Source organism: Periplaneta americana, chromosome 14 (genome assembly GCF_040183065.1).
Source record: "Periplaneta americana isolate PAMFEO1 chromosome 14, P.americana_PAMFEO1_priV1, whole genome shotgun sequence".
In the NCBI taxonomy this organism is placed as follows: Eukaryota; Metazoa; Arthropoda; class Insecta; order Blattodea; family Blattidae; genus Periplaneta; species Periplaneta americana.
Genome location: NC_091130.1, coordinates 87,954,538 through 87,980,714, shown reverse-complemented (window position 1 = coordinate 87,980,714; position 26,177 = coordinate 87,954,538). Strand labels below are relative to the sequence as shown.

Sequence of the window (26,177 nt, the reverse complement as noted above, 5' to 3'; positions counted from 1 at the left end):
ACTTTCTCATTATTAAAATCTGTGTATGGGCTACAAATACGAGCCCTTGTCTATAATTTCAACTCTGTGAAAACTGCACATCACAATCACCTTCCATTTCAGAAATATTTCTGGTGCAAATTTTAAGTGACTCACCCTGAGATATATATACATATATGTGTATATGTATGTATGTATGTATGTATGTATGTATGTATGTATGTATGTATGTATGTGTGTATATATACAATATATATAATTATTGTGTAACTGTAATAATTACATAAACATTTTTATACAAAATTAAACACGTTAAAATTTGTTAAAAATTGGATGGCTGTGAAAAAATCACGTTTCAAAGATTTTATAAGGATATTCATGAATATGTTCTACTAGAACATACATACATATAGTTCGACAACTTCAAGTGAAACCCTGTAAAACACGCCAACTTCTGGAATCTCTCTCTTTCTTTTTCTCTCTCCCTCGCTCCACATCATTGAGTCACCCGTAAGTATCTGAGAGGGTGTGTGTGGGCATCGCGACCAATAGAAGAACTACTCCCCAGTATTACCACAATAACGGATTCTTCATTTTTGCCTCAACTGTCGGCTAGGAAGGTTTCATTATGCTAGCATTGCAGTCAACTAGTCTACCTTTTAATACTTCTGTTAGCAGGTTTGACAAACTGTGAGTGGACCTGCAAGTACAATACAACTGTGATCACAATGTTACCAATTTCAGTCTAGCTGATTGTGAGTTGTGTTGTGTCTGTGCATGCATATATAAAGGTTCCTAAGCTACAGTATTATCAAATATTTAATTCACATTGATGGAGACAGGCAAGAATAAAGTTGTACTTAGTGAAGGAAGAAGTAGTGTTACCAAGGTAATTGAGTTTTTTGATGCTAAGAAGAACAGGAATTAATTTAATTTGCCACTGTGTCAAGCAACAAAACGAGCTGCAACAGAAACTGGAAAATCGGAATCATTCATTAAAAAAGTTAGAAGAGAAATGAAAGTAGCTGACAGTAACCAAACCAAATTATCCACACCGGGTAAAAACCGAAAAGTGAGCAAAAAAATCATATTGGATGACATGGATAGGTGCATTATAAGGAGAAAAATAAAAGAGTACTACACACTAAAATGAAGTACCTACATTAAAGAAACTTTGCGCTACACTGCAAGATGAAATAGGTTATAAGGGTAGTCGAGAGCCCCTCAGATAAGTATTGCATTCTATACTAATAATATACTAATTCTATAATAATAATAATAATAATAATAATAATAATAATAATAATAATAATAATAATAATAATAATAATAATAATAATAATAATAATAATAACAACAACAATAATCTTATGTATCCCTCTTACTAAATGTGGCAACGCTGAGTTCATAGTGCTCTTTCCCTACCTCCTGTGCTTTCTCACTCACCCCAAGACAGCCAGCGCTCATGTAATAACTCCATCAGGGTTTCAGTTCGATTTGTCAATCTATACACACACACACACACACACACACACATACATACATGTTCTGCCCATGGGCAGATCTTTCACTGCAAACTCAGCATTCTCCAATCTTTCCTATTTTCTGCCTTCCGTTTAGTTTCCGCAAATGATCTACATATCTTAAATGAGAACATAGTGTAATATTAATAAATATACCGTAATATAATAATAATAATAATAATATAATACACAATTGTAAATACAACAAACTTTTCTATCACACTAAGCAAGCAAATGTATTTTACCCGCCTCACAGACTGTCCTCCCCTCTCCTTCCCCCCTTCCACTAGAAGCGACCTCTCTATCCCCTGCGCGTCTCTCTTTTAACTGCTCAGATAAGTTTTGCAGACAATAGTCTCTTCTTCCCTGGTGAAAATTTGTCTAGCTCCCCTCAGTTTGGTTCCAATGTTGTGTTTTTTTCTTCTTTATATTTAAAGTCATTTTATCTATACTCAATTTTTCTGTAGTGGTTCTTAGTCCTATTCCTTTGTCCACACTTCAACAATTGTGAATCATGATTTTTTTTTTTTTACCCTTTTCCAGGTATAGATTTATAGAACATTGGCATCTGTAACATGTAAAGAACAAGAATGTTTGTAGGAATAATGAATGCAAATGCAATTTCACATAGGAATGACTGATACACATATCACATATCCCCTATTCACTTGTATCATGCATCCCATGGAACAAATTACTCTAAAAGAGGTTAGGACAAGCATTGCCTCATAGCTGCCAGATATAATTACTTAAAGGTATGTAGATTCCTATCCCACAAAATTATAATTGATAAATCTTATCCATATTATTGGAAAATGATAAGGAATATTTTACGTAATGCATACTTTAATTGACGAGGATTGCAATTCTAGCAATAGATCAAATTCTTCCACTCCACACTTGCTACAAATGACAACAAACCATCAACAGGAAGTGATTATAAGTACAAATGAATCTCAGAACAGTAATTCTAATGATTGGGCCAAAATTTACCCTGTATCATATCAACTATCCCCAGTCTCCCCTACATACTAGAACAAGACCCTCAATCATCAGATTGACAACAATATATTTTTCATTTGATTTAGTTTTTTCAAGCAGTTGCTTCCATTTCTGAGTCTTTAAAAATGCTCTAAACTCATAACAAGACATTTTGCTAACTCATTTTCAAAAGTTTTAATTTGTAACTCTTTTTTGTTTTCTTCTCCAAGCAGTATTCATTGTTGTACTAAACATTCTCTCTTATACTGCATTTGAATGGGGAGTGGAAAATTTAAGATATATTTTTTTCTATGGTGGTTTATGTTTAGAAAAAAAAACATTACCACTTTGTCACTTTCCATTATCAGAGAAATTCATTATTCTCAGTTACAAATTCCTTTAACACTAGGTATTCCAAAAAAAAAAAAAAAAAATTCAAACCAATAGGTATTTGAAACTCAGTTACAATTTTTGACAGAGTAGACCTACATGTATTGAGTAGAATTTCTTAAGCAAAGTACAGGGGAACCCATACAAATTCAATTTTTCTGCCGTTCTCTTAAAGCAGTCTACACATTCCACGCCTTCCTCCCCCCCCCCCCCACGAAATTTACTACAGCATTATTCACACGAAAAGATGTCCTATTGTTTACAGATATTATTATTCATTGGCAAGATTTGACATTGTCATCATTTTCCTTCTACCTTTCTAATATAGACACACCACATCTCCCTTTTGTTGTTTTGTGGGATTCAGTTTGTTAGTTTGTTGCCAATTAGGTGTTCATCAGTCATGCCAGTGCTAAGTTCGCCACACAGAACACATGCTGGAGATTGAAGAATTTTAATCTGGTGAAAATGATGGGCAAGGCTATCATGTCCAGACCTAAGGCGGAACAGGCTAACTGACTCTTGACGATCTTTCCCTCTTTCATAGAGTTTCCAGATGTTTACAGATATTATGTCATACGCTTTTTCAGTGTATCTATAATGAAACATGCTATTATAGAATCTTCCCCCTCTAAATTGTAAGAGCATAATAATATCGTCTGTACTCTGTGCAAATGTCTAGAGGTTTGGGGAGGAGGTGGAGTATGTAAAGTTAAAGAAAAATAATATTAAGTGTTCACGAAAATTATTATTATTAACATTATTATTGAATATTGAACATGACAGTGACTTACAAACAAAAAATAAAAAACTGAAATAAACCAAATCTTCCATACAAGTTCGATATTTTTTTTTATTAAATAAATCGTATCTGACGTGTTTTCTTCATCACATACAAGTGTACTGTCTTCTCCAATAATTTCTCATCTGGAAACTCAGGTCTCACAATCCTTATAATCATACAATGATTAAGGTTCCTACTACCATTCTATGTCTTGTCTTACTTAGATTGTGTTCATTTTACTGAAAGATCTTCCCACTGAGGCTGACAAAGATTTCACACAGTCAAAGCTTTTATAACTCACAATATCCCATGTCAGCTTTCTGGATTTTTGCCAGTAAACTTTCATCTACTTTGTATGTTTCAGTATCAAGCATGGACTTGATAACAAATTTGAAGGATTTGAAGTCTGTGAGCACACCTTTCTGATTAAGCTTTGCAAAGTTGCCACAAAACTTTCTCACTTTGGTGTCTTGTAAATTTCTTCATGACTGAAAGGTCTCAAAATTGATATCAGTTGGTTTGTCGTTGATCCTACCTTCGATTTCATTAATTATATTTTCACATTATCCCTTCATCCTTTCGAATGTTTTCTTCACATCTTAATCAGCAATCAGGCACACTTCAGATCCGACTTTCCCTATTATTTTGCACTGAACATATTTTTTCAAGTCACTATTGATGTTTCCACATTGCTTTACACGCCAAGTTAGTTCTGTGGTAGCATATCTGCCTCCAGACTAGTCGACTCAGGTTCGATTCCTGGCAGGGTCAGAGATTTTTTATTTTTGTGTAAAATTTCTGCCATGAGACTAAGAGAGATGACGGTGCACTTCTAATTACTAGATTGTGCACCAATATGTCTGGGTTAAATCCCTAATCTCTCTGCAGTGCATAAGAAGAGAAGGCATGTATGTCACTGTTGATAATAATTCATCCTTCGGATGGGACATTAAGCCTGATAGCTCCCTTTGTGCTAATCGACAGGAGTAGGGTACATGCTGGCACTTGGTTTCACCTTCTCGCTTCGCCATCTTCATCATAATAATCCTCACTCATTCCCTACACTACACTTACACATACACTCACCCTAGTACATTGAAAATGGATCACAGTCCTGCCTTCTATCTGCAATATACGAAAAAGTGAAGTGGGTAGGCATTGGATACATACACGCTCACGTGCGTGAACATACACACACACTCACACGCACACACACACACTCTCTCTCTCTCTCTCTCCTTCTCCCCCCTCCCCCTCTCCACGTCTCCCCCTCCCCTATCTCCCTCTCTCTCCCTCCCTCGCTCTCTCTCTCTCTCTCTCTCTCTCCTGTAGTGTGCGATTTTGTTGTAATAAAATTAGACGGATGACTTTGGCCAGATTCAAGTCTTTCATTTGTAATACATTGCTAAGATAATAGAGTGTGCAGAAAAGTTCATTCACCATATGGCAAGTGATGAGGAATCTCTCATTTTTTATTTCCAGCAAGATGTTCCTTCCTTGTGGCTGTGCTCACAAACCATTAAAATTGTCTTCAAGCACCTGGAAACAGCATTCACTATCCTGTAATGAGACAACCATTATTTCAGTGCCTTCTGGAATCTTGAGAATTCGATCATTGAGTATTGCTTGAATTTCATGCAGAATACCTTGCTTTAGAAGTGACTGCTAAACAGCTTGTAAATGTGTTTCAAAACATTAAAAAGTCTTTTGATCTTTTGGTTTTTATTCCTGAAGAAATCTGCTACCAGAAACAAGATGTGTGTGATGTGTGCTTTACAGTGTATGTATAGAACTTCTTTGTATGCCATTTTTGAAAGATTCTTTCTCACACCTCACACATTACTAGCCATATTGGTAAATGTGTTTCAAAACATTAAAAAGTCTTTTGATCTTTTGGTTTTTATTCCTGAAGAAATCTGCTACCAGAAACAAGATGTGTGCGATGTGTGCTTTACAGTGTATGTATAGAACTTCTTTGTATGCCATTTTTGAAAGATTCTTTCTCACACCTCACACCTCCAACATTACTAGCCATATTGGTGGCACCATCAAATCCAAAGGCAATAATATTGTCATAATTTAAATCAAGAGCAGTTAACTCCTTGTTAATAACATCTGCGGTAATTCCTGGCTATCCATGAGGGATTTTGACTATTGCCAAATATTTTTACACAGGAACTTTATCTTCCACAACTCTGAAAATTAAACTGAGCACCATGGAAAACATCCTGTTTTGCAATGTTTTCTTCAATTCATCTATAAACTTCACTCACATGCACCATTACATCACAGGCTGTCTCCTTGCTGCTGTAATTTGATCTATCACTCAGAGCTTTGCTCCATGTGTTAAAACCATCATTCAGTTTGTCAAGAATACTTTCGATCAAACTCTTATAGTATTTGTTAGTGTGAGTAACTTCTTCCTTTGCCCAAAAATACAAGCCTCACAAAAGTATGTTAAATCTTTCCTGTTTAAGTTTCTGTGATTTTCACTCTTTTGAACAATTTGAGCTTGAATGTCGTAGCTTGCTTCCTGAGGTTTTCTATTTCTACACTTGAAGTGTGAACTAAAGTGTGTTCATGCTTCTCTAATTACCCATTTCTTCCTATCACTTTTTTGAAAGCTGGAATGGAATAGTTATGAACATCTCACCTGTTCTTTGCAGAACTTTTACATCATTTGTTATGAAATGTTGGCATAGTTTTACAAAATACACCTTTTTTCTTCACAGTGTATTGGTCAACTATATTTTTTGTTCTTATTGTTGCATTTTTTCTTGTCAGAAAGTTTTGCAAGATGCAGTCTGGATGATCCAACGCCTTTATTTTCAACCTTTTTTAAGCTAGTAGGTGAAATTGATGGTGATGGACCTGCTCCCTCTGTCGGAGTTTTACTAGATCCTACAATCTTTGTCATTGTCCTCCTGATCTGTACAGTCTCCTGAACAGTAACTATGTGCATTTTTCACACAATGGTACACAAAATTTACTTCTGTCTTTATATTGTTATGTGATTCTGTACTTGCACTTTTAACAAAAATCACTTTTTTTTTTCTGACATGCTTCTTCTCTCTGTTCTTGCTAGGTGTATCTAGTGGATATCAGTTTGGTCTGTTAATAACATTAATAATGTCATTTTCACCACTGTAGCCAACATTGAGTTCAGTATTGCACACTCTACATTTTACAAAATGAACATCTCTCCCTTATTAATCCATTGATAATTTAAAATCTAAGAATATCGAAATTTAAATCATCTTTTTTGCTTTCTTTCTTCATTTATTTCATGTAAATGTTCATAAGTATTGGTATTAGGATTATGATGAAGATGAGGAAGGGAGAAGGAGAAATCCAGTGCCAGTACGTATCCTACTCCTGTCAAATTGCATCAAAGGGGCCACTAGGCTTAACATTCCCTTCTGAAGGACGAATCACTGTCAGTAGTGGCATACATATATCCCTTCTCTTCATATACATTGCAGAGAGATTTGGTATTTCACTCAGACATGTTAGTGCACAATCTAGTGACTAGATGCACTGCCATCTTTCCTTGTCCCGTGGTAGGAATTTTACATAAAAATAAAAAATTCTGACTGCCAGGAATTTAACCTGGACCAACTACTCTGGAGGCAGACATGCTACATCAGAGCTAACTCAGCATGTAAAGCAATGTGGAGACGTCAGTAGCGACTTGAAAAAATATGTTCCATGCAAAATAATGGAGAAGGTCGAATCTGAAGTGTGCCAGATTGCTGATTAAGATGCAAAGAAAACATTTGAAAGGATGAAGAGATAATGTGAAAATATAATTAATGCAATCAAAGACAGGTTTAACAACATATTATCAACTGATATCAATTTTGAGACCTTTCAGTCATAAACAAATTTAAAAGACACCAAAGTGAAAAAGTTTTGTGGCAACTTTCCATTGCTTAATGAGAAAGGTGTGCTCACAGACTTCAAATCCTTCAAATTTTTTTATCAAGTCCATGCATGATAGCGGAACATACAAAGTAAATGAAAGTCCGTTGGCAAAAATCTAGAAAGCTGACATGGGATATTGTGAGTTACATAAGTTCTGTCCGTGTGAAATCCTTCTTGTTAGCCTCTGTGGGAAGATCTTTCAGTAAAATGAACACAGTACTAAGTAAGACAAGAAATAAAATGCTAGTAGGAACCTTAATCATAGTATGATTATAAGGATTGTTAGACCTTGAGATTCCAGATGAGAAATTACTGGAGAAGACAGTATACTTGTGTGAGATGAAGAAAACCCTCAGATACCATTTCTTTACTAAAAATATCAAACTTGTTTGGAAGATTTGGTTTAATTCAGTTTTTTTTATAAGCCACTGTCATGTTCAGTATTTAATAATAATATTAATAATAATTCTCGTGAACACTTAATATTATTTTCTTTAACTTTACATACTCCACCTCCTCCCCAAACCTCTGAAATGTATTCTGAAAGAAACATTAGAAAAATAATAGCTGATGACCTGAAAAAATAAGGTATTCAAACAGATGCACTGAGCATAGGCCACATAAAAACATTCCTGTTGTTAAAATATTTTGGTGTAAAAAACACTTTTTTAAGTTTAGAGATCCATAGCCTGTTATCATGATCAAATTTTCGATTCAATATTTATATGTTAGCACTGTGATCTCATAGAATGATTCTATTGATTTTTCAAGTAGGCCTATGTTGGCCTCTTCTTATCATAATAATAATCCTAAGTTTAACTATACTTAATTTATCCCATGGATGGAGAAATTTGTTTATTTTATTAATTAATTAATGTATTTATTTATTTAACCTGATAGAGGTACAGTCCGCATTTCATGAGAAGATCTGAGCAGGGAATGCTCGAGTTTTTCCCCAACTCTTATAATCTATCCCCGACATGGAACCGGCTGACGATTGACTGAGTCTTGTTTGTCCCAGTCAGCTAATAACACCATTTCCATCCACCTGCTACTTAAGAATGATGAGTTACTGGCTTACTCTCTCCTCTTACCCTGCAAGGACCATACTCCCCTCACAGGGATCTTCTCGTGAAATTCGAACAGTAAGGCCATCAGGCCTTCTCTTCCCTTCTACCAGGGGATTACAACTACAATATTAAGAATACATTTACAATTATAATTATAATTAATATTAAATTTACAAATACAATAAAAATCAAAGTACTAAAAGATTAACCGATTAATAAAGGCTAGACAGTTTATTGTTGAAGTTAAGGAGAAAGAAAATTCTTTAATTAACTAAGTAAAAATTAAACCTACTCTACACAGTAAAAAAATGCTTGATAAGTTTGTTTTTGAACACTACTAAATTCCGACAGTCTCTGATGTCACTGGGTAGGATATTCCACAAGCGCGATAGCAAGATTGTGTATGATGATGAATATGATGATGTCTTATGTGTTGATTTGGCTAGTATGCGGCTATTTTGCGTGAGTGTTGTGAAGAGATTATGATACAGTGACAGGTAACTGAAACAGGAGACAAGGTAGGTAGGTGTAGAGGTGTGAAGGACTTGGAAAAGGAGAAAAGGGAATGAAAATTTCTACGTTCATTATGCCGTAGCCAGTTTAAAGTTTGGAAGGATGGGGTAATATGGTCATTGCAACGGACATTGCAGACAAAGCGAACACAAGAATTATGAACACGTAATCTTTGCGACTGGTTGACATTGAGGTCAGTCAGTCAGTCACAATAATCAAAGTGGGGTATTACTAGTGTTTCCACTAGTATTTTTTTGAGTGATAGTGGGAGACATTTTCGAATGCTGTTTAAGGAATGTGGTATGGAAAGCACTTTTTTGATATGACTTACTTGGTTATTCCAATTTAAATGTGTATCGAAGTAAACTCAAGGTTTTTAACACAGGAAGCAAAAGGGATTATTGTATCGCTTAAGGGGAGCAGAGGTGAAATTTTGAACAAAACTGAAGAAAATTTGGTTTTTTCCATTTTTATTATCTTTATACACTATATTTTCATATTCTGATGCTAGTTTTTGATTTTGTGCCCTTTAAAGTATGAAATTAAAACCAAGATAACTGTATTTCTATATTATTCCCATAATAAACTAATACTTATCATTATTTATATACCTTCTCTGAACATATAAATAAAAAAAAATATTGAAAATTTCTTACAATATGGTGTATGGAGCATTTTATATCAAACGATATAAAGTTTTATAAAATTATTAATAATTACGGAACTATTGTACTTAGAAAGTTGAAACCTGGTATGTTCATTACTAATAACATATTTTGTATCCATGATCAATTTCAAACAAATCGGATAAATTTTGTGGATTTTGAAATATTCACCTCTGCCTCCCCTTAATTTGACTGGAAAAGCAGGAGTAATGTTGCATAATAGACGTTGATGTCCCACTAGGATTGCTTGTGATTTACTTGCATTGACAGTCAAACCAAACTTTCTGACCTATGCAGATATAGATTCAAGGTTCTCGTTAAGATTGCATATTGCGTCATTGAGTGAGTCAGGGGTTGTATGGTTATAGATTTGTAAATTGTCTGTGTAAAGATGACGCTTACAGTGCTGTAGAATCGAAGGGATGTCATTTACGTAAATAGTGAATAGTAGTGGTGATAGAACAGATCCCTGTGGGATTCCAGAATCAACGATATGCCCAGAGGAATTTCGACTTCCAATGGAAAAACACTGCTGACATTCGCTGAGATAAGAGGAGAACCAAGAAACTGTGCTTTCTAATAGTTGGAGTGATCGTAATTTTCTCGTCAGTAAGTCGATATTTACAGTGTCAAACGCTATACTGAAATCTAGTAATGTCAGTATTGTAATTTTATGTACATCCATAGCTTTTCGAATGTCTTCCGTTACTTCCAACAGTGCAGTCGCTGTACTGTGTGGAGTCCGAAAACCTGACTGATAAATGTCCAGGAATTCATATCTGTTTAGGTAGTTAGGTAGAAAATGTGCATAATGTGCAGTATTGAAGTAAAACATGCTTTAAAGTCCTTATAAAATCAAATTATCCAATCAGAGGTTAGTGTAAGTATCCTAGAACAGAAGGTAGCATTTAAAAATTTTTATTCGGCCTAGCAAGATAAAAAAAATTTTTAGCCAGTACTTAAGTTCTTGAAAAGACTTATTTTGTAATTTTAAAATATCTCTCATTAAAATCGGGGACAGAAAACACTCCAGATATTTATTTTTCTTTCACCAATCCATAATTTGTGTATGTAGCATGATATGGAGCGAAAAACTAGGTTAGTGGCAAATTATTCTATAATTATACCCAAATGTCCCCATGTTTGTAAATTGTAATTTACTACATACTATTAATTATATATTACTAAATTTATTAAAAAACATTTTCTAAACAGGTGTAATGTACATATGCATGAATTTGGTTACTGTATCACAACTGGTTCCCCAACAACATTACTTTGAATGTGATGTATCTTTTCAGACTGGTAAATAAATAGTTTTTCCTATAACACTGGTGTGGTGTCCTTCAAACTACTGCAGTTCCAGCTGATCTTGATTTTTGGCGATTGCTTTCGTCATTGGTGAGGGTGGTGAGCACATTAAAGCACTAACTAAACCGCAAATCTAGCTTAAAGCTCCCTGTGAAGCAGATTTGAATAATTTCAAGGGAAAAATTGTTCCGAGATCGATACCTGGCCCCGGAACAATTTTTCCCTTGAAATTATTCAATAACTAAACCATACATTACATCAAATTACGCAGAACATATTACTAACAACAATCACGATTACAATAACATGGAAACAGGTATGAAAATAGTACACATCACACCAAAAAGTCCACAATTAAACATATTATAACAAATACGAAATATACAAGCACACAATAATATACCCATAGCATATACTTAATACACAGTTACAATTCAGTACACATACATTATTCGATTTTGAGAGGGGTGAATAATAAATAAGTAATCGTAATAATTGATTTCCCTTCCCCCTCTTCAACACTCTTCTCAAAACTCGAGAATACTGGGATGTTACTCGCCAGATGGAATCTGGTGCATCGGATGATCGGGATATGCGCAGTGGAAGACTTAGAAGAAATAGATAGTGTGAATTTATGATAACAAATATAATTAACAAATAATAACAAGTACATAATTAGTTTGATGAAGTGAACATAGAAAGTATGAAATTAAATGGAAACGAAAAATGATATAATAAATTAATCTGAAATACAACCATAAGTAAAGTCCAGAACTTTCAACACTTTCAATCATATGCCTCAATACGTTGCCAAATTCATAATTCAGTCTAATCAGGAAATTCACAAGACAACAGGTTAATGACCTATAAAATATTTCCTCGCTGGAACATTGTCAGAACATCTCAAACAACATATAAAACTTTAACCCCAATGTCCAATGGTTTCCACAACCCTTATTAAATGCCCAATTAGATTTCAATGATTCCCACAAAGGGATAAACAACAGGCTCCAGATATTAACTCGTTGCATCACAGGGAAAATAACCCACAATAAAACAGTCACACACCAGATCAATACACAAATAATTAATTGAAGCTTAATTCTTAAATACAATATATAAATAGTATAAATCTCTGTACTATTACCATAGCCATAATGCAGAGAGAGAAAAGAGTATATTTGTATACCAATGATACCTTAGAATTCGCTTAGCCACGTAAATATACTAGGATGGTAATACACTCGGATTTATAAATCGAATAATCTAGAATGGCAATGTTCAATTTATAAATGAAAAATAAAACAAGCAGCAAGTTATACGAATTCGGTCCAACCTTTTCCATGATATAATGATAACCATGTATCACAATTCCGGCCGGGCTATCTCAGGAAATTTTGAAGATAACGTAAGCACACAATAACTCCGTATCTCAGTACTCACGCAAATCAAATCCTCAAATCACTTCACTTCCTGTAACATAATATGTACCACGCGACATAACTCACCAAACTAAAAATGCCGCAATATCTGATACATAAACCAAGATGTTACCACTCGTGGATATTCTCATTAACAATTTAACAAATATATCGTAGTTAGATACAACAAATACCGAACCAGCTCATACTGCAAATTAACTACGCCGTAATGCATTGAATACAACCTTAAACATGTCGACTGCATCCATAACCGAAGTTAATTGTAGAAGATAGAATCCCGAAGTCAATGCAAACTTGCTACATACAACTAACCAGCTGACATGTAGTTCCGAATGAACTTAACTGATCCAACATTTCTCAAAACGACCTTCCACGTCGAGAGCGAACTCCAGAGTGAAGTGCTCTGCTACTGAACATAAACAAGGAAACTTGGTTCTCTCCCCGGCATTTGTTTGAAACTGCTAGCCGGCCAATAGGAATTTTGGTAAGAAACTTAGAGGAAAAGATGGCGCTATCGATGATATAATAATGAAATGAACTCTGTCGGCAAGATGGTCTAGTAGATCATTGACTGATGTGTCGAGCTCGGCTCAATTTCATAATAAACTACATACAGACAAGCCCACACCACCATAAGAGCAGCACACCCTCACCACTGACGAAAGCAATCACAGGAAATCAAGACCAGCTGGAGCTGCAGTAGTTCGAAGGACACTGATGATGACATCACACTGGTGTTGACATGGGGCCCATACCTGTCATTAAGGTATAATATCGTTTTTTTAATTATTTTAATGTTTTAATTTAAGAAAATTAGTGTTTTATAGACAATGTATATTAAATTGGCATGTGTTTGAAAATTAGGTAAAGTTTTATTGAATAAATTGTACCTTATACCAAAATTATCCCAATTTTGTAAATTGTAATTTATTAGCAAACTTTTAATGATATACTACTAATTTATTGATAACATGTTCTAAACATGTGTAATGTATATGTATATGAATTTGGTTACTATATATTACAGCTGGTTTCCCAACAATACTGCTTTGAATGTGATGGATCGCTTCATAGACTGATAAACAAGAAACGTTTTTTTTTTTTACCAGGCAATATCAGTGTGATCAACACAAATTTTTTACTCTCCACAATAAACAATTGTGAAATAGGCGGTATCTATTAAACTGGCATGTGTTTGAATATCAGGTAAAGTTTTATTCAGTAAACTGTAACTTATACCCACATTACCCCACCATACCGAAATTATCCCGACCCACCCTATAGACTTTATATGACATACTTGGTTTCTGTTCAGTGGCCACACTTATGATTTTTTTTTAACAGTTTGTTTTAAGAAAAGGAATTGTATCAAATTATCGAACAACAATGCTTTTATACTATATACTGTATGTCGCTAGTTACTCATGCCAGTGGCATTTTGTGTATGTGTGCGGGGTGTGCAGCACACATGTCTTTTTAGCAACAAATGAATTTTTAAAATTGTACTCCAAGTGCAGGGCTCCTACAAAAAACCTTTCTGGTTTCGAATATATGTACTTTACTTCTATGAATCTGAGGTGCATGAAAATAGCACCAATGGAAAGAGAAACTGAAAAAAGTTTAGTTGTGGTAGCATTGTTTTCCTAGTTGGTAACACTGCCTCATAATAGTGCATATAAACAAATTTGTTCATTGTTGAGGCGAAATGGCTGATATAGAGGACAGAAAAGCTTTTCTCTTGTACTTGATTTTCTTGTGAACCAGTCGGTTATTAATGTGCAATGGCATTACCGAACAAAGTTTGGTGAAGAGATACCCAATGGGCCTACAATCCGTAAATGGTACACAGATTTTAAGGCAAGATTCTTTGTAAGCAGTTGCAATTTCATTCGTTTCGACTATCTACAGTTGCTGCAAGCTCTAAAACCAGAGGACAAAGTGCTATGAAGAAATTTCTGCATAAGTATCAATCAATCAAAGGACATTATGGAGTATGTCGACTCCATGTCGATTTCACAGAACGCTTCCACTCTGTTCTGTCTTTTGCTAGTTCCTCCCAGTTGGTAATTCCCATTTCCATGCTTTCCTTCTGAATTTCATCTTTCTATCTACTTCAAGGTCTTCCCAGTGGCCTTATGTTGTTAAAGGTATTCATATATTTTTGTTTTGCTCTGCTGGAGTCATTCATACGTATAACATGTCCTGTCCAATTTAATGTTCTGGTCCATATTACATCTAAAGGTTGCAGACTTAAATTTAAAATGATACTGGTAATGAATTTATTCATTCTGTGATGTTTTCTGATGAAGTGACTTTTCATCTTTCTGGTAAGGTGACCAGACATAACCTCAGAATATGGGGTCAGAAAATCCGCGTACCTACGTGGACTTTGACTATAGGCTTGATGTGTGCCGTGCAGGGGTGGCCCGTGATTCAGAAGACAAGTGAAGTGCTGACAACTGTATGTGACAAGAAACAATATTTTTTCTATCTTACCTTATCTCTTGTAGAGTAGGTCTATTCTCCTGTTCTTCAGGGCCGCGAATTTGTCAATGATGTCATCTAAAAAGCTGAGTTTTCCTTCAAGTTCCGAAAGAAGTTCTCTATGAATAGAAATGTTGGCCAAGGAGGACAAACGCTGCTGGGAAATTGTATTCCGCAAATAAGTTGTTATTCTCTTTAGACACGAAAAACTTCTTTCTACGGACACACTGGTGGATGGCAAAGACACTGCAAGTGAAAACAACTTATACACTTCCTGGAATACGTCTTGATGAACATCACTCTGACGTAACATCTCCAATGCTTTCAAAGCGTTAACGCCACTGTAATTGCTGTCACCATAAAGAAGTTCAAGTTCATTTTGTAAATGTTGATTTTTTTTAAATATGGATGGGTAGCACTCGATCAAGTTCTGCAAAGCACCTGATGGAAATTCTTTAGAATAGTCTTTAAATTTTGTTGTATCTACCAAACTTAGAAATGATACTTTGTTCAAGTAATGAAATCTAGTATTAATTTGTGACAGAATATTGTCTACTATCTCGTAAAACAATGACTTGTATTTCAAGAAAATATCTTCATCGGATAATTGGTCATGCTGTCTTTTATGGTTGCAGTTACTTCTCACTTTTGCATTACGAAATATTTTGTTGCAGTATTCTTCATTTCTTTTACTATTAATCAAATCGTAAGTACTTCGAATTTTAGCTGCACAGTAACTTATATCTAAACATTTCTTTTGCAGAACATCATATAAAACATCAGTTAGACTGAATATGTCATAAAAAACCAGAGCCAAAAAACTGAATTCAAAGTAATTCATGTCATTCAAGAACCCTCCGCATTGATGGATGGAAGTACTATCAGTTCCAGGATTTATTTTTATTTCTTCAAAAACCTCTTTTAAACCGTCCCAATTCTCTACTACTGTTTTGAGTAATTTGGAGTTCGATGTCCACCTCGTTTCCACAGCTGTTGGAATTCGCCTTCCAACTATCGAATTTAGAATGTGGTTACGTTTACCTGAATGATGAAAGAAAGTGGGAATTCCGCTTAGGTTTGCAAAGAAAATTCGGCAACTTGAAATACTGTTGCAACTCTGTTGCAGAACTAAATTCAAACGATGCGCTAGACAATGAATGAAAATAGCTTGAGGAACTTCATCTTTGACTTTTTTCTGTAGGCCATTTATGTGGCCTGACATTACACTAACGCCATCGTAACACTGTCCTATCAATTTATTACGATAATTCAGAGGCCCTAAGATGCTGTATATTAGTTCAAACAGGGCTTGTGCAGTCCGATCAGAACTTACGTCATAAAAACCTAAGAAACGCTCCACCAGTTTACCATGTGAAGTCACGAATCTTACTATTATAGAGCATTGACAATTTTGTCCAACGTCCGTCGCATCGTCAATTTGCAATGAAAAAAAATCAGTTTCATTTACTTCTTTCTTGATTTGGTTACATACGTAGTCTGAAATACATTCAATTAGTTCGTTCTGTATTGTCTTAGACTTGCCGCTGAATACACATTTAATTTTATTGTATTGATTTCTAACTTCGTCGGAACTTACGGAGAGCAAAGTTTGGAGCAGTTCTTTGAAATTACCGCGGTTATGTGACGAAACTTGTTCATCATGTCCTCGAAATGGCAACTCTTGTTTCGCTAAATATATAACGGCTTGAACCACAACTTTCATAAAGTTCCTGTTTAACCGAACATTCTCATTAAATATTTTAATACACAATAAGGACGACTCCTGTAACGCATCGCGAATTGAGTTCAAATTTCTTTCGACTTGTTTCAATTGCAATACACACTTCAAATGCTCACTCGAATCCCCATGTTTGTGAAATGCACGAGTTGAGTTCGCAAAATCGCCAAACCCAGCGTTATTCCAAATGTTCTTTTTCACATAAAAGGCAAGCCCAGCAGAAAAGTTTTTGTAGAAAAACACTGCCACATAACCAGGTATACTCCCCATACCAGGTACTTTTAAAATGCAATTGATAAGAATTTCCGGACTTTTTTTGTTTTCTAACAGACACTGATAAACGCGGAGTTGGGCGATTAAACACTAATAAGTCTCTCTTATCTTCCTCGCGCCAACGAGAAAACGGCGTCTCTAATAAATTACACACTACGTCGTTTTCTGGATTCATTCGCAAAATCACTTATGAACATCACTAAATAATACACAAATACCAAAATTAACTTGTTTCTCTCACCAAGAAATGGATAAAACTGACAATGGGTTTGCACTTGTCGCCTTGTCGGGGTTCGGCGGGTTGGACAAGCGAGGGGTGTTTAGAAACCTATTTCTTTATTCCTTGAATAGGCAAAGGAACGGCTCTTCTATCCTTGGAGGGTCAATGCTTGTTACCATGGCAACCTACAACAGGCCTGTGTACTAGAAATGTGGAAAAAGAAGCGTTTCTTCTTGAAAACCAGTAGCTACTCTTACGTTATATAGGGGGTGAGTGTCAGCAAGCGACACGGAAGGGAAAGTGTGCAGCGATACACCCAGGCACTTCACGAGGCTTTCGTCTTTCAGATAGCGATAGGAGATTTGTGAGCAGGTTATAACTATGATAAAATGAAAATGCATAATTATTGTGATTATAATTTTAAAATGTAGGTGAAGAGCCACTTCAGTCACTTCACCTTGCGGGCCGCGGCTGGTGCCGTGTTACCAAGGGGGGCACATTGAACTTCTTTAAGGTAAGGGACTAAACTTTTTGAGTTTCTCTTTCCATTGGTACTATTTTATGCACCTCAGATTCATAGAACGTAAATTACATGTGTTCGAAACCAGAAAGGTCTTTTGTAGTTGCCCTGTATTTTATTGCACAAAAAATGATGTGGCAGTGCAGTTTTCTCATGAGTGCTGTTGATACGTCAAACACAGAAAGATACGGCAGGAAAATTTGTTGTGTTCGGATACTCTCTTCAGCTCTTGTGATACCAGTGTTATGCGGATTTCTGGCTGATGTATTACAGTAAAAGACAGATGTGAGAAGAGGTGGAAGTGATAGGGTTTAGCTGAGAAATGTGTTCTGTTCCTTTACAGCTCTCAGTTCACTTCCCCTTTGTAGTCAATCAGTGAACACGTGGTTGTGAAGGTGTGTCAAGTTCAGTGAATTCCCACTGCATTATTTTAAAAATAGTGTTCAGTATGTCACTTAGCATTAATTAAGTTTCTTATTACTTATTTATAGTCAAACTTAATCAATTACGATGCAATCTTAGAGGAACTTAATAATGGAAAGTTTTCCACCTTGACAACCATGCCCCGAACTACCACACTTAACAACAATTCACAAATCTAAGTCAGAAGAATACACACGACTTTTTCAGCAACTCATTTTAAAACAGTTGAGTGGTTAACTGGATATGAAAAGGAAAACAAATTATTCTGTTGGCCATGCTTATTTTCTCCTGAAAATGGTATCTGGAGTGAAACAGGATTTGACAATCTTATACACTTGTTTAGCTACAGCAATGCAGAGATATGAAAAACTGAATCCCATCTTTAGTGCTTCTTAAAATTAAAAATGTCTGGGCATCAGAGAGTAGATGTGATGCTTAATGACCAATTGGATTGCGGCATCAGTAAACACAATGAATTGGTGGAAAGAAAGATGGAAATTATGATTCTGTTAACCTAATACTACTGTACATGGAGAATTAGAAATGCTAAATCAGAATATTCATTATTGCATAGTTTTCTTTTTCTTATATACTCGCTATTTTTTAAACAATCAACATTAAAATAAAACTGAAAAGCAAAAAAATCTTATAATGTGGAACAGCCCACATCCCATCTGTCACAAAGTGAGATGCAGGACATTGGTAACAAAATTGGAACATGTTACACCTGGCAACCTATCTCGCTCTGGAAGAGGACTGCCTAGCATCTCTCACAGATTCTGACTATGAAGCCCTGAAGGTTCTACAAACATTCTCTTTTTGTTTGGATCCCTCAGCAGTCACTCCACCCCAGGTAAATGTTGGACATACCCCTTCTGACATTGGGCAGACTTTGTATACCCTGATCCATAGGAGAAGCTCATCCTTTTCCCTCCATAGATTCTGACCTTGCCTTCCCATGTGTTATGCCAGCTTCTTCATTTTTCTTCTTAGGGTCACAATAGGCTTACTGTGGCCATAGTTGCCTTATATTAGGGTTATTAAGGATTCAACCTCGAACACCAATTAAGTCGTCTTGCCTATTGTTTGTGTTCATATACACGCCATTTGGAGGTTTTAAGACTACAGTTAAGTTTCTCCGAGACCCAGAGGGTATTCTGGGTTAGAAGATGTATTATTTATATTGCCGTATTATTTCTAGTGCCCAGAGCTTAGGAAGATTAGAGATCTCCACTGCTAACGCAAATGATCAGTAGGCATCCCCAATACAACTTTACTGAATCAAGCCTGGATAGAACAGCATTCTCATGCATTCTGAATGCAATGACTCATACAGCAGTTAAGATTTTCAGGAGCCACTCCAGTAAACTGTTGCCTTTTCAAAAGATGGCATACTGGAGAGGAGTAAAATTGGCCACTCACTGCATATAGAAAACTCAAAGATCTCCTCTATCTCCTTGTGGCCATTTACTGACATATTGTGCCTCAGGTACTGCTAATTCATGATCTCTTCCATTTTGCACCCACCTTGCTATTACAGGCCTAATTTGCCGAGTCAATACCCGCACAGGATACAGGAGTGATATCTGTGTCTGCTGGTAAATAGACAACAGGGGCATCATGGGGGAATGCTGTCTGAGGTAAAAAGGAAGGTGGACCTTGTTCAGAACCACCCATAGATTCATTTATAACATACTATTCAAGTATTCATGGACAGCTGAATGCCAGTCAAGATAACCTTATGCCCTGGCTATCCATTTGCTGACCCACCTAGTAGCTGTCAACCTCAGCCACAGGTTGTTACTATTATTATTAGACCTATGACTACTACTACTACTACTACTACTATTATTACTACTACTACTACTACTACTACTACTACCACCACCACCACCACCACCACCACCACCACCATCACCACCACTACTACTACTACTACTACTACTACTACTACTACCACCACCACCACCACCACCACCACTACTCCTCATCCTCCTCCTCTTCCTCAGTTGTGGTTGTGGTGGCAGCACAGTAGTAGTGTATGCTATTACCAAATCAGTAGACCCACAGATAATAAATAGTAACCAAATGTGTCCAGTAATTAATTGAGGAGAAATCGCTGTACACTTCATATTATAAAACAGGTGCCATGGCATCGTGGTCTAAGGCAACTTGCCTAGGACATGTGTTACGGAATGCGTGCTGATTCGAGTCCTTATGGGGGAAGAAATTTTCTCATGAAATTTCGGCCAATGTATGGGATCAGTGCCCACCTACCATCATAATGCACTCGCTACGATAGGTAGCGAAATCCAGTTGCGAATGCCAGCTATAATGGCTGGGGTGATCATCGTGCTAACCACACGATACCTCCATTTTGGTTGAATGATCGTCCACCTCTGCTTCGGCATGTGGGCGTGAGGCCAGCAGCTGGCTGGTCAGTCTAGTAGGCCCTTCATGGGCTGTAGTGCCATGGATTATTATTATTATTATTATTATTATTATTATTATTATTATTATTATTATTATTATTATTATTATTATTATTATTATTATTATTAAGAAAGAGTAATGACTGAAAGTGCAAAGATAATAATGTTGATTAGACATCTGTGATAAGTTATACTAGATTTTCATTGTGTTTGTATATAATATGTTTTTAATTGATACTAGGTTATATAACATGTATACTGGATGATGCTAGAGTGTTTGCAAACCATGCAAAGAAGAAAGTGATAGATTTAGAAGATGTAAAGTTAGCAGTTCAGATGACCATTGATCGTGCTTTCACAACACCACCACCTAGAGATGTAAGTGATGATGGAGATTTCAGATAATCATTCCCGGTACAGTACCTTTTATTTTGTTGGCTGTTAAATAAACTAAATTGTTCTGTTATGCAGATTTTACTAGAAGTTGCGAGAACAAAGAACAACAGTCCACTGCCATTCATCAAGCCTCACTGTGGACTTCGACTACCTCCTGACAGATACTGCCTGTCCTCTTGTAATTACAAATTGAGAAGTAATAAAAAGGTAAGGTATACTTTCCATCTAAATGTTTTTATGATGTGTTTGACCAAAGTACAACCTCATGGTTTGGTTGGTCGTTTGTGCTACTGGATGTAGTAGTGATGTTATGATAGCAATGTAAGGCAACTTGAATTATAAATCTGTTTATTCATGACTTGGAAAATTTTAACTGCACTAGCTAAAACGTCAGCACCACAGAAAAGTAAAAATATTGAATTTTCAAACAAGTCGATACCAATTGGAAAGATGTGATTGCTCTTTGAATCAGAATAAGAGATATGTTTACAGAGGCATCAGGATGTTATAACTGCAATAATAATATAGGTGTATTGGAAGGTTCAGAACTGGTCATTCCATTGGGTAGCTGAACTATGAAAAGCAGTGTTGCCACTACTTTAATGATTCTGGGTTGTGTGATCTTAGAGTACTGTAAAAGCAAGTGATACCGATATAGACAGGCAGCACCGAACATTTGCGATATTACGTAGAAAGCAACAATGAACATCAGGAACTTTAATTAATAGTAAACACCAGTTGCATATGTTCGATACTAGAATAAATTTGGAGAACAACAGTGGTATAAGAAATTTATAATAATTATTCAGACAACAACTGGCAGTAGTAGAGCAAGGTGAGAATTAAGATTTCTCATGGGGGGGGGGATAGAATCCTAAATAGAGAATGGGCCTACCATACATAAAATTATTATTATTATTATTATTATTATTATTGTTATTATTATTATTATTATTATTATTATTATTATTATTATAATATCCATGAGCAGGCTTAAGAAAAGATGTGTAATTCCTAAGTTATTGATTATTGTCATCCTGCTGGTGATGATAATACAGAAATATTATTTTCTTTGCTTACTTTATACTTTATAACGTAGGGATACTTGTCTTAAAACAATTATATTTTGTGAAGGGAGATAGAAGTTATCTCTGGCAGAGATGTTAATATGAATTTATGAGAGGAAGATAACTATCCAACAGGGGGGAAATCCCCCCCCCCCCCCGATTAATTCGCATCTTGTAGTAGAGTGAACTTGTCATAAGAAGGATTATAAAGTTGTCTGTGAAAACTTTTATTATGTGATTTCACAGTCTTAAATATCGAGAAGTTTTTTTTACATAATTACAACTTTGTACATTTCTTTCTGTCTAATAAAAAATAATATTACACAAAATAATGTTACTTTGTAGAGCGAATTTGATCAGCATGGGGATGTACAAAAAGAAAGGTGGGCCAGTATAACTCTGCATACCTAACTAATGTTGTAAATACCATAAAATCGGGGAAATGAAATATCCAAGAAGTATTAGAACAGTGTGGCATGCCTTATACCACTCTATACGATAAGATAAACAATAAATACCTATTGAGAATGGGAGGAGAAACCACTTTAAGTAGAGAAGAAGAAAAAAGTGAAGTCATGAATTTCAAAAAAGCACAAGTCCATTTACCAAACATTTGAGATAAAGTTTTTTTTTGTATATCTTTAAACCTAATAAAGATATTACTTTGAGTTTTTTTTCTGTGTATAGATATTATAATGACTTTGTGGCTTACAAAGTATTATATCAAATCTATGAATAGGTTCAATAAAAAAAAATTAATGATTGATTAAATGGCAAACTTACTAGTGTTAAATTATATAAGGATGTGTGGCTTACAGCTGTTTCGGTGTATCCTTCACACCATCCTCAGAGCCTACTAGATCCCGGCGTCATCTCGACATCGTTGTCTGTTGTAGGGGTGTGTTTGTGTGTTGAAAAGTGCAGTCAAATAGTGTGTGTGTTCTGAAATTGATCTGTGTGTTGAAAATTTGATTAGGGTGTGTTTTAGCGTGTGTATGTATATTTCATATTGTTCTAGAGTGTTGAGTTTTTGGTTTTTGGATTGTATGTGTAGGATTTCCATGTCTGTATTTGAGTGAATATTCTGAAATGGGCAAATATGAATAACAAAACTGGAAAAAATATATTATATTAAATTGTGTACTTTTTTCTCACATTGGTTACATTTGCTCCTATTATTGAAGATTCTGGTATCAGTTGAGCTTAAAAAAATTGTATGTGAGATTTTCTAATTTAAAAAAAAACCGAGGGATTGTTGTTATCTTTCCCTTACAGCCCATTGTTTAAGGTATCTTCTAAACTTTTGTACTTCAGATTTCACTTGTCTTTGAACATTTCTTTTTCACGATCAGTCATATCTGCTATTTTCTTTCTTTTTTTTTTTACATTCTTTGCCATAGTCCCTTTTTTTCTGCAACTCCTCTTCAGTCATATTTGCCCTCTGCCTACGTATCTTCTCCCTTTCATATTTCCTACTTTCATCATCAGACTTTTTTTCTTTCCTATAAACAATCACATGAAATAATATTCGAAGTTACTTTATCCACCAGTATTTAATAATTGTATGTTAAGTGAAACCTCGGTTCTACAATAAAGGGACCTTCTAGATTTTTTAGTCGACAAACATTGTAATGTTTTGCATATACTACGAAAGTTTAATATATACAAACTATATTTAATGCCACCTAGGACCGGTGTTACCAATAGAAAACATAGCATTCGGTCATCAGTGATGATTTTTGTATTTTTCAATAAAATAAATTACGACATGGACGAAAAGTTTTTTAACTGGCGCCATGTTGACCTCTCATCACTACCAACCATTAAAATTTACCACATGAAACAAAATAGTCTTTTGTGTAGCTCTTTTATTTTGAGGGACCGGCGTTACGAAATTTTTGGGGACAAACTTTACGTTGAAAGTTGTGTCCTTTCAGAATTAAACAAACAACAATTCCTGTCTTTCATAAGTATTTTAACTATTTATTTTTATAATCTTGGCCGGGGAAATAAAATCAAATCGAAACATTCCGAGAAAAACTTAGTCAGAGTAAAATGTAGTTGGGGACATAGGGACCATAGTTACATTTTGACGTTTGGACGTTATTGTTTAATTATAAATTTTAAAATTAATCCTTTTATGCTTTGTTTCCAACTAAAACATGTGAGAGTTAGTTAATTAAACTCAAAAGTAATCAGTTAACATTTTCAAGAAACTCCTTAAATCAGCCGGGACATACATTTACCCATTTCAGAATATTCACCCATTTGAACGGGTTATTTGAGAAACCCCCTCATGTCCATTTTTTTTTTTTTTTTTTCAAAATTGAGATACTGATCATATAATATCTTTAGGAGTCGATACATCGTTTTATGGAGAAACCCCTCAAGTTTAGTCATTCTTGTAGCATACAGAGCCTGTTGAAAAATGTATATACAGTATTTGAGAAACCTCTCAAGTACAGGACATGAGGGTTTTCTCAATTACATCACTTTCTATGATTTTGGAATAGCTTTGAAAATGTTTAATATTTATATGTTGGTAATGTTAAAAAGTCTCGGGAGGAAATTAAACACAGAATAAATACGAGAAGTATCTGTTATTATTCGGTTGAAAAGCTTTTATCATCCACTCTGCTTTCAAAAAATCTGAAAGTTAGAATTTATAAAACAGATACATTACCAGTTTTTCTTTATGGTTGTGAAACTTAGACTGTCACTTTGAGGGAGGAACAGAGGTTAAGGATGTTTGAGAATAAGGTGCTTAGGAAAATATTTGGGACTAACAAGGGAAGGGTTTCGGCTCGAACAGGAATTTCGTATCCAAAATTTGTATACAGGCCATCTTTACATCTCTGTAAAGCTCCCAAAAGCATTTGTTTGTGTAATGTGTGGTTTGTCTGCAAGAGCACTGTACAAGTTGAGGGGTGGGGAGAGTACTGCACAAGTTAAGGGGATGGGACACCTTCCCGTAAGCCTAGCCTAGTGTAGAAGCTAGTGCGAGTGGAAAAATGTCTAAAGCCCATTTAAGAACATTTTGTCCAACGTTCTGTCTGAAAATATTGCACCTAATCAAAAATGTACACTGTTGTGTCAGTCATTGAATGCCCACAAGGACACAATCTTAATAAATGAATCATTCCAAGGCTAGGACATAAAATGTATGATCATTCCACCTAAAAAAAAAACTAAATATTTCCAGCCTCTGAATATCTATTTCCTTAGACAATACAAAATATATGCTCGGAGGATAACAGATTGCGTAAGGACTCTTGCTGAGAATCCAGAACTTAACTTGGGAAATCGAGTGTTTATAATGAAAATGCACTTTGTTATTCATAACCAGTTGTCTGCTCCAGTATACCGCCTTATGCTTCAGTATTCCTGGCAGTCAGCTGGTTACGTGAATCCTGAACAAGTCTCGGATTTCGAAATTGTAATTCAAGTAGCATTTGATTTTTCGCCAATGGAGTGTGGTTCAGAAGATTGTTGAGGTGTTGCTTCTGCGTGTTGTGCTTATTGCTCTGCTCCATGCTGTTTCATGCATTTTATAGAGAATCTTTAAAGAAGTGTATTGATCAATACCAGCCAAACGGAGAGTTACACAAATGAATGCTTTTACGGACTTCATCACCATTGTGAGGTAAGCCTCTGTACAAATTTTTAACCAAAAATTCCTGTTCGAGCCGAAACCCTTCCCTTGTAAGAGGGATGAAGTTACAGGAAAATGGAGAAAGTTACATAACTCAGAACTGCACGCATTGTATTCTTCACCTAACAAAATTAGGAACAGACGTTTGAGATGGACAGGGTATGTAGCAGTATGGACGAATCTAGAATTGCATATAGAGTGTTAGTTGGGAGGCTGGAGGGAAAAATACCTTTGAGGATGCCGAGATGTAGAAGGGAGGATAATATTAAAATGGATTTGAGGGAGGTGGGATATGATTGTAGACACTGGAATAATCTTGCTCAGGATAAGGACTGATGGCGGGCTTATGTAAGGGCAACACTGAACCTCCCGGTTCCTTAAAAGCCGTAA

General features: G+C 35.5%; 1 protein-coding gene across 1 annotated transcript in view; it reads left to right on the top strand.

The window, feature by feature from the left end:
• Window positions 1-26,177, top strand: part of Taf9 (TBP-associated factor 9) — a 177,151-nt gene that overhangs the window by 77,421 nt on the left and 73,553 nt on the right. Inside the window, exons 3-4 of the mRNA XM_069845708.1 lie at window positions 20,914-21,050; window positions 21,144-21,275. Coding sequence (XP_069701809.1) covers window positions 21,009-21,050; window positions 21,144-21,275 — 174 coding nt within the window. The 5' untranslated portion in view covers window positions 20,914-21,008. The remainder of the gene's footprint in view (window positions 1-20,913; window positions 21,051-21,143; window positions 21,276-26,177) is intronic.